This window comes from Channa argus, chromosome 7 (assembly GCF_033026475.1).
Source record: "Channa argus isolate prfri chromosome 7, Channa argus male v1.0, whole genome shotgun sequence".
Lineage (NCBI taxonomy): Eukaryota > Metazoa > Chordata > Actinopteri > Anabantiformes > Channidae > Channa > Channa argus.
Window position 1 is genome coordinate 14,376,522 of NC_090203.1, and position 12,975 is coordinate 14,389,496.

At 38.9% G+C, this 12,975-nt stretch overlaps 1 protein-coding gene across 1 annotated transcript in view; it reads right to left on the reverse strand.

The window, feature by feature from the left end:
* nphs1 (NPHS1 adhesion molecule, nephrin) overlaps positions 1-12,523 on the reverse strand; it is a 35,678-nt gene extending 23,155 nt beyond the window's left edge. The window contains exons 1-4 of the mRNA XM_067511836.1: positions 12,418-12,523; positions 9,845-9,949; positions 7,058-7,252; positions 3,574-3,696 (exon numbers count right to left, since the gene is read on the reverse strand). Of these exons, the coding sequence (XP_067367937.1) occupies positions 3,574-3,696; positions 7,058-7,252; positions 9,845-9,908 (382 nt within the window). The 5' untranslated portion in view covers positions 9,909-9,949; positions 12,418-12,523. The remainder of the gene's footprint in view (positions 1-3,573; positions 3,697-7,057; positions 7,253-9,844; positions 9,950-12,417) is intronic.
* Between the last annotated feature and the right edge of the window lie 452 nt (positions 12,524-12,975).

Here is a 12,975-nt window from a genome sequence, read left to right on the forward strand (position 1 = left end):
TGAAGGTACATACATGAACACAAAAATAGACAGGCAACCAAAGACGTGCTTCTGCCATTCAGACGAGAAACAGTGAGCCGCAAAATTTGATTCATTAGACAAATACAGTTGGATGGATGGATAATGCAGATAAGAAGCAGATTAGTAGACTCACATCAGTATGCATAAGCAGCTCTTTCCACCTATCTTTCTCTTTCATTCAAATACAGATGCACACACTCTTTTTTTCTCCTTGGCACACAAACACCCAAAGATAAACTCAAGCCTATAGTGCATGCAGATTTGCACGCACAAATACACTGACACAGACGAGTGAATGTTCAGACAAGCTACATTCATCTCACTTCATTCTAAAAACAGGCGCCAGTGTGTGCACAGCCTAACATGTGATCTCTGGAAAATATTGGAAAAGGCCCAGAGGATAAAGCAGTCTCTAAAAAGCTTATTATGCTGAATTAGGAAAATAATAGAGACCAGAAGATCAGGCTTCTCAACACCAGACATCTCATCTGATTTATCTCTGAAAGATAATGATCAGTTGGCTGAAACCACACATGCATGCACATTTGCATGCATGCAGACATGGTTATTTACTCATGTGTGCATGAAAACACATGGACTCACTAATTCACACTCACACACATAGTGTAGGTCTCAGGTGTGTGATCTCTGGCAAGTCTCGGAAACACAGCTCTTTTTTCAGCCTTCCCTTCCCCCCCCAATTCCCCTCTGCATCTCCTCTCGAGGGAGAAGTGGAGCAGGTGTCTAGGACAGAAATAAGACCCTCCCACCGTACACCCTTCTACCTTCATACCCACTCCCATCACCCCTCACCCACCGCCACACCACTTCTGTCTATGTCATTCCTCTCTTACCTTTTGATTTAGGTTCATTAAAATTCTTATTTGTCAGCATCAATCTCCCAAATAACCATTCATAGATACACATAAGTTTTCAACCCACGTAATTGTAAATCTACCATAATGATTCAAGAACCAACCTTTTATCTCATTTTCCTACTTAGCAGAACTTCCCCAACTAATTGTAAAGACCCTGACACTGTAACATTAGTCTGCCATTGTAATATACACACCGTCACACCAGTGTATAACACATCGTCCTTTGATGGGGTTATATCTTGGGTAACTGTCAGAAATTTTCTTGAACGAAGATGAATAAAGCCACCACTTTCTACTTGTGCCCCCATTTATAAGTTGTTCCATTATTCATAGCAGGGAATCATAAAATGAAGGCTCATTATATACTCTTCAACTGCTAAACTCATTAGCTACAACAAAAACCTCACCATAGCCCTGGTTCCTAAAATGTCCTCTAACCTCCAACCAACACTGATAATAAGCTTAACCACATGGGCTATTTCTCTCACATACACACACCAACACACAAACAGACACACAAACACACTGTAAGGCCCAACTGAATGAGTAACATTCTAAAACCAGAACACATCAAATGACTGTTTTGAACATTTGCAGGAGGCATCTGTACAGGCATGCAATACGGTGAGGGAGAGAGTTGTTCATTAATAGGATTAAACGCTAAGGCTAATGGTATAAAAACCAAGACATAGGATGTGTCAGGTATGTGATGGGTACAGTGCGGGGTAAGTTTTAACCCAGGAGGGGGGTTTCAGAAGAGGGGGTAGAGGTTGTTATTGTCATGGATTACTCACTGCCACTTGATCTGTCTATTGCAGTAATCCCCTATCTAAGCTCTGCAGGAAGGCAAAAACACACAGGAGTTATGTCGCACCAATGGAAATGTCTTGAAAACATCTCTTTGTAAGCCCATGGATAGAGCTTATTGACAAATTTGCCTCCATTCCTGCTACTTACTGCCTGTGGTGATCCATCTTGAATTACCCAGACAAGATACCACTCCCTCTGACCCAAAAATCGAATTATATGACCAGCAATCTTTGTTTTGATTTCACATTCCTCCCCTCTCCCACTCTGCATCTACTCATAAAGAGTTTATAGTGTTTTGATTTGATACAGGGCTTGATGGGATATGGCCATGGTTGACTGGCCAGGGGTGTGGGGCCGTGGGAGCTTTAGTTCAGTGATGGAGAAGTCCATGGGGAACTCATCAGAGACAGTGGTTTCAAACGCATTCACAGCTTCCAGTCCCACTTCAGCACTAACAGGAGATTAAATTCATCAGCTCATTATCAAGCCCCAGATTAGTCACGTATTTTGAATCAGTTGAATTGGTGGGATGGAACAAATGACCTTTTAAGACCAAGGCAGCAGTGTTTTTTAAGTCAGTTGCTTTACTCTTTGCCCTTTGCAAAGAGTAAAGCTGCAACTGTCCAGCTGGAAAGTGTTCCCACAATGCTGAAAAAGAAAAAAAAAAAACAGCCAAAGTAGAGGGAGAGGACTCAGTTCTGAGCATGTCAGGGACACAGGGTAGCAGTAGGCTCCATGAATGGTCAATACGACTACCAGCTATCGCTGACGCTGTCCAAAAATAATTCCCACACATTTTGACCTTTTTGACAAAGCTTAAGGCAAATGTGTAGACCTTGCATTTGGGAAAGTGCAATAGGCATTTCCCAGTTAATAAATGTGGGAGTTAAGCCTGCTGTGGCCCCAGGTGTGGGCCTGCTGTAGGACATAAGACTGCTGCAGTGTAGAATAAGGCACAGTGATTCAAAGGAGTCTGGGATCTATGTCTCCTCCTATCCCTCCGCAACTCACCATCCCTCCCACTGGCTCAGTGATGTCAGAAAAACCTGCTTTCTTCCCAGAGAAGTGTGAGACCACTAGAATTGCCACAGCAACCCCCACCCCCACCCCCCAAAAAAACTCTGCATGAAAGCGAGGGAGAGAGGAAGAACTTGTGCAAAGGAGAGAATGGGGAGGGGGTGTAAGTAAATGAACTGCGCCTGGAGAATAAAGGTTCTTTTAGAGTCCTTTCCCTGCCACATATGGGCTTGCTCCCACAAGCAAGGAGGACAGGGAGAAAGAGATGCTGGTTGTTATAGAGTGACAACAGGTGCTCTATGTAGTTGCACAATTACATCCATTCCAGCTGCCTGAGTAGGAACTTTTCAATCACTCGTGTTATAATGTATTCCTGTGCAAGGGAGAGACATGGATCACCCTGAGGCTTGCCAGGGAATCCAGGTTGTACGGATACTTCATAATGCGCAGCTGCTGTGTAAAGCCATGCTCCTACTGGAACATGTGGTGATAGCATAGTGCTTGTTAAAGAAATAAATACAGTCTGAAAACTTACGAAAATTGTGACTTTCTTCATGGTTCATACATTTTTCAAATGTGATTTGTACTTGAAGGAAACCACTGAGGTACACTGTGCCAAGTGATCCCTTAATTTAAACTCTGCTTCAAATGCAACTGCCTTATCTTAAGCAAATTAAGGCTCTTTCTCAATAAAGACAAATATCTAATAGTTCTTTATATGATGATTACTGGTTAAGAGTTTCTAGAGTACTGAGAAGCCTCTGTATGCATTAGTATTAGTGTTTTGTTACTTATGTTTATAAGCCCCCATGTACCCTTTGTTCACAAACTTCATGGAGGTACTCACTTAATACGTTGAACCAGGCTGTATTAGAAACAATTGCTCCACTGCTCTCAGACTGGCTTGCTTGACATTCATAGAAGGCATCATCTTCCAGTTGGGAATTTTCAATCTGAAGATGATATTGTCCTGTAATAGAGGTAAGGAGATACATTTTTAGGAGATGTTATGTGCTGATAAAGATGTACACATTAAATAAACAAAAACACTTTTTAAGGTTCACACTTTTCTGAATATAAAACTTACAATAGGCACATGTAGAGTATATCGTCAAGTATTTCCTGTAGGCCCTTTTTCATCTGAGTCGATTTCAGAATGTATGAATTAAAAGCAATGTTCAACTTGGGAGATGGGAAAATTAATAACAATTTGTACTTGCATTTTAATTTAATATGGTAATATGCTCTACTACTGACATTTGGGTGTTTGAATTAGTAATAAAATTTTCTTACTTGTGTAGGATAACAACATGTCACTTGCAGAGAACTTTGTGCTGAAGGCATTTTCAGTGGCATGCAGATACTTTTTCTATACTCATAGCAGATACATTTTGTTTCAGAATGAACTTCCAGTAGGTAAATAAAATGCAATGGAGAATTCACAGGGCCAACTAAATAAACTGTCTATTAATTGATGCCAAGCAGAGTCGTTCTCTCCGAATTTCTGGCATGCCATCGGGGCTTGATTTGTTTGATGCACTGCCATAACCTGTAGGGATTAGATGATGTTCAGTGTTGGTTTTCCAGCTCCTGATTTCCTGGCTCAAAGCCTACTAATGTGCAAAATAGTATCTTGGTCTGACAACCACCCAGGCCTAAAAATGTATGTGTCAAGTAAGCTGGCAAGATAATTAACACCAACCAGAAGCAATTTCCACATCTAAGTTATCATTGAGTGCAGAGAGAGAGAGAGAGAGAGAGACATTGAAGTTATTAATCATATTCCTCATTCCTGAAATTACTCACAAATAGTGCAATCAAGTTGCAGAGAGTTTGTATTTATGTATTTTATATTTGCTCATTACTCTGTATTTATTTCAGCTAGGGCATTCAAAATTCTGGGATACAATATACATATATATATACACATAGTCTTTATGTCTCCAGCAAAGTATATTTTCTCATCTGAGAATCTGTATTTGTATATTGGCCCCAAAGCTGAAACGGCAAAAGAAAACTAACCAGTGACGGTGTTCATTTACACAGTTTTTAGTCAGGTAAGTAAAATCAGAATAGTTAACCTCACTTTATTGGTTGCTCATAATTTGTTTATAAATGTGTTCATGCAACATCACAGTTCTAAACAAACTAAAGTTTCTTAATACATTTTTTTTTGTCTCTGTTTAAAAAAAAAAAAATCTAATACTATACATAGGGAAAAAACATTTGAGCATTTGTCCCAGGTCTACAGGATCTAACATGTTAATAACTTCATAACTTCAAGACATAGCAGTTTTGCAAACATACAACACATGTATGTTGACACATACAACAAGTAATCCCAGCAGGTGGCTAAGATATTATTTATGTGTCAGTGTGGTTAGCGAACTTATAAATATTTGATATTAGTTAAGAAAATGTGCACGATTTGCAGTATATGTGGTGTTATGTCACTGTTTTCATAAGTGTTAATTCATAATTCAATTTTACATGTCTGCCTGACTTACTAGCTGTATACACAATTTAATTACACCTTCTGGATCATTATCTTGAACCAGTTATCCTTATCAGGGTCACAGGGGGCCGGAGCCTATCCGAGCTGTCACTGGGCGAGAGCTGAGTTACAGCGTGTAAAGGTCGCTAGTCTAACTCAGGGCCAACACAGAGAGACATACACAGAAAGACAACCCTTCACAATCATATTCAAACCTACGGCCAATTTAGCGTCTTTGGACTGTGGGAGGAAACTGTAGTACCTGAAGGAAACCCATGCAAGCACAGGGAGAACATGCAAACTCCACACATGATGGCCACAGCATGCAGGTAGTTTCAAACCAGGGACCTTCCAGCTGTGAGGCAACAGTGCCAAACACCCCACCACTGTGCTACTGAATCAATCATTGAAAATAAATTTAAAAGTAAAACTTAATGTTTTGGTGTCTTGATCAAATCATTTCTATGTTCGTCTGTGTTTGTTATAGGATGTTGTTCTGCATAAATCCCCCAAAACCTAGACCTGGATTTGTCAATAGACATTCACAATACCACCCAGGCTTTGGGAAACTGCAGTAAGTATATTGAAATCAACGCGCCCTTGTGTGCAACTATGTTATTTCACGCTATTCGTAAGCAACAGTAAACATCACTGGTGATAACAATCAATTAACATTAGCACCATATCAAGTGTTGACAAGTTTCAACTTAAATTATTTTGTTCTTTCTGTGCAGTGTAAAGTAATTTCATACATCCTTCTGCTTCTTTTCTTGGAAAGAGCACCTGTACTGATAGGTATTTTATTCATGAGTGTATGTCTGGCAGCTTGTGTGCTTGTATTCCTTATATTCATTTGTATTTTTTTCCATTGGTAAAAAAAAAAAGGGAAGAATTTTTCCAACTTTGTACCTGCTGTAACGCTTGATCTTCATTTACACAACCTGCTTTTTTGTCTTTTTATGTAAAATCTAGGTATTAATAATTACGGACAATGTGAGCCTGGGCATCTATGCATCTTAGAGTGTTTGTGTGTCGTTGGTGGCCTGCACACTGTGCAACAATGAAGTGCAGCTTGTCTAGTTGTGGGCTGATCAGGAACAGATGCTCTTCTCTTACTCAGGATTGCCTTCTAATTGGCTATTACTTTTTATAGACTGTGGTGCAGATTCTGCAGCACACTTTACTTCCTGACACATCTCACTGATTTGCTGACACTCTGTTGCTTTAATTTATTTTTTTGTCTTTACATGTGAGTGACAGTATGGGGGATATGTGTGAGGCTGTTGACAATCACATCACCTCATCGGTCCCAGATGCTCCCTGTATAGAGAGCTAGTGTGCCATAAGGTTATCATAATGTCTGTGCTGCTTTATTACAGCACTTTCAAGGCATAGCAACAACATCATCTCATTTGTTGTTTGAGTAGCCAACATCAAGACATATCGCTGCATACTTCCTGAACTGACAGCAGCTCTTTATAATCAAAATCATGTAAAAAAAAAAAAAAGGATTCATTTATTACTAACAGCCTGTTACTTTCTTTAGTACATAATACTTTTTGAATTCACCCTTTACACATTTGCCATCACAGTGATTTAGCAGTAACCCAGATTGTTATTTTTATCTATTCCAGGATCTTCTGTGCTTATTGTTTCTGTAAGATGTTCTTTAAAAAAACCTATAAATCATAGGCAATCATAGGCATTTTACAGTATGAATAATAAGTCTGATGTGTTTTAATGGTGCTTTTATCAAACAAGTTCATTCATTAAGCTTTAAAAGGTCCATTAAAGCCTAATAGGCCATAGACCATATGCCAAGAGTATCCCTGTATACCTCTGTCAGGGTTTCCAATCATGCTGTAGCGTGGAAAGCCTGGCAGACTTCTTTGAGGTCCCAGGAGGAGGCCATCTTTCACCCACTGCACAGTCCCTGAGGCCCGCAACACCTCACACTTTAACACAGCTGTGGCTCCCATCCGCACAGTGAGGTTCCTGGGCTCAGACCTAAAGGCCTGCTGGGCTTGTGTGCCTTGAAACATAAGACGTGAAGTAGGAAATGAGTTGGAGTGGAATAAGCAATGTGATTGTGTTTAATGAAAAGAAATGGAGAAGAACCAAACAAGGAGTATTATGGTGGAAATAAAAGTAGAGTAGAGGGAGCATGACTTTAATAAACACCACAGGGATGCAGTCTTGTGGTCTTTTGTCTGAGAAGGTACCCCATGGTGTCAGGCCACATTATTCATCCTGGCATATGTTTTATTGATGGGAAACTGCAGTGATACGGCCCTGAAAATGAGTCAATAAAGTAATTACTGCGAATTAAATCCCCCCTCGGCCATGCAGATTGGGTATGGGGAGGTGGAAAAAAGCATGGGGTATCAGAGACCTTGTTCACCTGCGGTTTTTCTTCAATGTCGATGTCCCACAACCTAATTCCACCTGGGAAGACTAATGATTATCACTTTAATCCCCCTTGTTTGTCATAGATGGGGATGGCCATCTTTCAACCAAGCTCTTTGGAGTCATTCTGCAGTGCAGTGTGCTTGAGGAAGGCAACCTTTAAGTAAAGTGTCCGTGAGCCTTTAACACTGGAGCTAGGATTATATGGTTATTATACAGAGAGGTTTATGAATAAATTCAGTTCAAGGAGCCAAATACAACTGCATACACCAATTAGTGGCTAATATCTAAGCGTGAATCTTGTTTAAACAATGCCCCACAGAGAAGCCAGCCGGATTCTGCTAAGCTGTTTGAATCTTGACCTTCACTGAAGCAATGACCAAGTTGTTTGTGAAGTACATGCTCTGTTGCATCTGACAACATGAGTGAGAGGCAGACCTCTCAGATCAAGGCTGAACCAGTCACCTCACGTCAAATATGAAGGGCAAGATTGGCCATTACAGAGGATGCATACAAACAACCAAACACAGAACCACATTTGCATACAGTTTCCATAAATGAATACCCAGCAGTGGTCTACAGTGGCTGTTTAAATAGCATTATATTGTGTTATTCTTTGATATAGAAGCAACAGATACCATCAAAATTTTGTCATGATACTTTTTATGTCCTATAATGAGTGTAGGAATGGAACGTAAATCGAAAATCCTTCAAAGCCTGTAAGGTAAAACATTTTGACCTGCATAAAAGCTTATTTTAAACGTCACAGAACAACATCAGTAGCATTGTAGTCGGATGTAATTACAACATTCATTTCTTTTAACTCATGAAACCAAAAATAATAAACAAAAGGGGCTAAAATGCTTCACATAGCTTCAGGGAAATTTACGCAACAAGGGCCAATTCAATGTTCGTCTCCTTTCAGATTATGTATAAAATAGTATCTCACCCAGTGTTAATGTAAAACCAATTTAAGACATGTCAAATTGTCTGCTGTGAAATACTGACTTTCATTCTATGTTCAAGACTGGATGCATACAACTATACATATGCAATTCACTTGCTAGCCCCTATCTCTCCATTACTTTTTAATTTGTAAGATAAAGATCTCTTGTAATACCAGATAGTATCTCACACCTTTAGGTACAGCATGCAACTCAAATATCAATACTAAGTAGCCGTCTTTCGATGAAAATGTATGTCTATTACTATATCTTCCTCTTTTGTCATAAGTACAATATCTAATTCAGATTGCATTGTCCATATGTTGTCAGATAACTTGGATAAGAGTTGTGTTTATGAACTTTAATTCACTTGGGTAATCACCATGGAAACTAGTGAAGAGATAAATAATACCCAGTAGCAGTGAAATAATGTTAATGCTATTTATTCTCTATATAAACTTCTCAAAGCCAGAGGTGAAAACAGGAGGGATGTGTCCAGTCTTTAAAAGCTGTCAAGGATAACATGCAGATTACAATACTGTTCACTTTGGACAGATTCACCTTGAGCTAAACCATATCAAACAACAATCCTGTTGTTTGATAAGAGCCACCATGGTGACGTGGTATAACCCTATTGGCCATACTACAGTTGAGAGAGTATCTGGATTAAAATATTTGCTTAAAACATTAATAACATAAGACTGATTTTCAATATGCCATTAACAAAATGTTCCTCTCTACCTGAGGTTGTGTTCATAGGTAGAATTTTCCCTACGCCAAACACAGGGGTAAAGGTAAAGCTGCTAGTTTATTATTTGACTGAGCATTAGCAACAGAGAAAGGTAACCAGAAGGATGTTTTCATATGGTCCACCACCTTTCTAGCTATTGTCTGATTTGCTTAAATAAACAAAATAAAAGGTACATAAGTAGATGCCACAGTAAGACCATTAATACTGAAATAAACCTGGTAAGATTTAAAGATTAAGGTTTTTTTATATACGGGATTAAGACACCAGTATTGGCTTAACCAGGTTAGTTTAAACAATTTTCATTTACACTGCAAGTGTCACTGTAAACCTGTGTTACTTGAAGAGCCAGAGCAAGCAACTCATGTAAATTTACAGTAGCTATTATGTTAGAGTAAAAATCTAATTAAGGTTTCAATAAAGTCAAGGTTCTCAGTGCTCAGCTGAATGGCCTGAACACAGATGGAACTTGAAAATGCCAGAGTTACTGTAATGATAGCTCTATGGTGACATTTGATTCTCTCACCCCAGATGAGACAGAGCAACAGTCGTGCTGAAGGAGACATGATCCATGCTGACAAGAATTCCATTTCACCACTGACACCTGGCCTTCGACAATCCTGAAAGTATCCTGGAAAAAAAACATGAAGCATACAAAAAACATCCCGTGCAAGATGAATGTAGGCATATGATTGAGTTTCTTACAATATACTGTCGCTTCTTTATCCAGTAATATTTAAAATATAGCTGATGATTGCAAAAACCTGTTTCCTAAGAACATTGTTGGACATTTGTGTTTTAGATGGAAAATAAATGCAGAGGAACTCTCTGTGTGTGAGTGGCTAAGTTTGTTAAGCTAATGCTCTGATGAGTCACAATTTCCCTTAGAAATGTACATTTGAATTTATGATTAGTTTTTGCAAAGACCTCTGTGGCTTCTTTTGGCATTTGTTTTCTTGCTTCTCATACAGGAACAGCTGAAGGACCGAAAAACAGAGGAGATTTGCACAATATGTCTGGTATGTCTCAAAACACCTTTCTTCACCAAATTTTATGATACTGCAAGTTCTGTTTTAATGTTTAAATAAAAAACAATGGCTACATGGAAAATCTATTCAAATATATATTTTGTCCAACAAAAAATATGAGATTTTTTACATTCAATGTAAATAGTATGAAAGTGTGATCCACTGTCATTACAGGATCACAAGATGCTCTTGAAATCAGTGTTGGGAATTAAGACTGTAGGCTCTGCGCTCTGGGTCGGTGCCCATTGCATCCAATACTGTTCCTTATTTGACCAGGAAGAGCCCTCTGTGGATTTTAAGTCACTTTGTAATCACTCCAATTTATCTGCTGCAGGAGTGGAACAAATAATAGTGATTTACTTAATTGAAAACTAAATATTTTCTCATCTGAATAGACAAAATGAATTGAAGGCAACAGCTCTTTGACGCATCTCCCCTCAGTCTATTAGTTGCACTCCAACAGGCTTTGATAAGAATTAACTCACACTCAATTATTTTTTCGCTCTGAAAACATTTGTGTATTTCAGAGCCCCCAGTATACTCTTTGAGCACACAAGGGCAATTACTTCCCTCTTCAATGAATAGAAATTCTTTTCTGAGGGTGAAAGTGCCCTTTTTATCATTGTCTCTTAATGCTGTATGTAGTAAACAAAATTATATCCCACCTAACATCTACATGTTTTTTCATATGGTTTGCAATTTACAGTCCATCTCTTGATATAAAATACTGCATTTATTACAATTGTTTATGCTATGGAAAAGCTATAATTTGGGAATTTAGGTTCAAACAGCAGGTATTCCCTGTTAGGAAAAAAATGTGTCTGGCCAACACAGGAAAGTTTTTGTCATTAGTCACGAATTTTATTGGGACTCTTAATGAAATAAGACACAGCCTGCTCGAACTCCCCACATTCCCATTACCTAGTTAAACAACCGCCTTAAAATCTTTATAAAAACACCCCATCACAAGAATGTTGATTCAATGATACATGTTGGTTCAAACAAAATGGTGTGGCATTTGTGGAATAACTGTGTCATTTAGCTGCTGATTAAAACATTACATTAGATTAATACCAGACTGAAAGGCAATTCAATATAAGAAAGATCATATTTTACTACAGAACCACTCATTGCCAGTTTTTTTTTTACCTTGTTCTTCACCATCTACTTGCAAATGCAAATTAGAAAGTTTGATTTGAAATTTGATTCACTTTCAGAGACAAGGCTGCCATTTTCCCCGCAAGGGCATTAGAGGTAGCTGAACCATTCTGCGTGACCCCCGATTTTTAATAGCTCCTTTCATAACATCATCAAATGACTCAATACTCTTAATCCTAGACCAATTTAAGGTGAAACCCCATGAAATCAGTCAATGTACAGAAAATTAAGTTTTAAGTTCTGCAGCCATCCAATTCAGATGCGGTCCTATATCTTAATAAGAAAATATCCCTTACCAATCTCCCTAGTTGCCTTTTGGTCCAATTACAGTAGATTATGGAAGTGGTGTTGTGAACCATTAATGCTTCAACACTGAACTGCTGATAAAAATGGTTTTTAAAAGATGCAGATTAGATTATCAACATAATCTAATCACATCAGAAGCACTGCTCGCACACTCAAACATTCTTTAAGCAGTCTGATTAAGTCCTGACTGGATAACACAGATAACAAAGACCTTGAGTGCACACAAGCTAAATCATCAGCTTTGTCCAGCAATTGTCCACTACAACTTCAAGGGAATCAAAAAAATGTTAGGTGGCTGTGTGATTTGTCTCTCCTTCCTTTAGCTCAAAATGTTCAGGTTTACTAGATTACTCTGACTTTGCCACACACACACACACACACACACACACACACACACACACACGCCAGCTTTTCTCAGAAACAAAGTTTCTGAGGCAAAACCTTCTTTCAACCTCTACCAACTCAAGCACTTCTACCTATGGGTGCACAGAGTGAAAACCAGTGAGGCAGGCAGACACATAGAGAGGGTATACCTGCTCCTTAAAAAAAACAAGAATCTTTGAATAGGGTGCGGATTTGCATGAGAGAGAGAGAGAACTGTGCTTACCTGTTGAGTGACGCCAAGGCTCAGGAGCGTCTTTTTGTTTTCGTGATCTACAGATGGCTCTCTGAACACAAGTGAGCCACGGAGATGTTAAGGAATGCCAATGGGACTCCCCCTTTCTTTCACTCCTTAGTCTAAGATGGAAGCAAACTGATATGGAGAGAGAGAGAGATAATATTTGAGAATGAAGGAATGTGAGTACAGTATGTTGGTGGGCCATGGTTACAAAGGGGTTACATCAACAAAAGAACAAATGTACAACAATTTCATGGCATTTTCAAAAATACTTGTAGGGTTTCACATTAACAAAATGACCATTAAAAAGTTGTTAGATCTCCTGTCCTAGTAGAATATATCTAAACTATAAATGCTTGAGCGAGCCAGTTACAGGAGCAGAGCAACATGCTTGTAGTTTCTATCTTCTTTGCTGAGGAGGATTCATGGATCCCATTGTTCAGCATTTCACTGTGCTGGATTGGAAGAAGCACATCAGCCCTCAAAAATACAGATGCAACATGGACGTCTTCACAGATGCTAGTTTGTAACATTTATGCTCATACA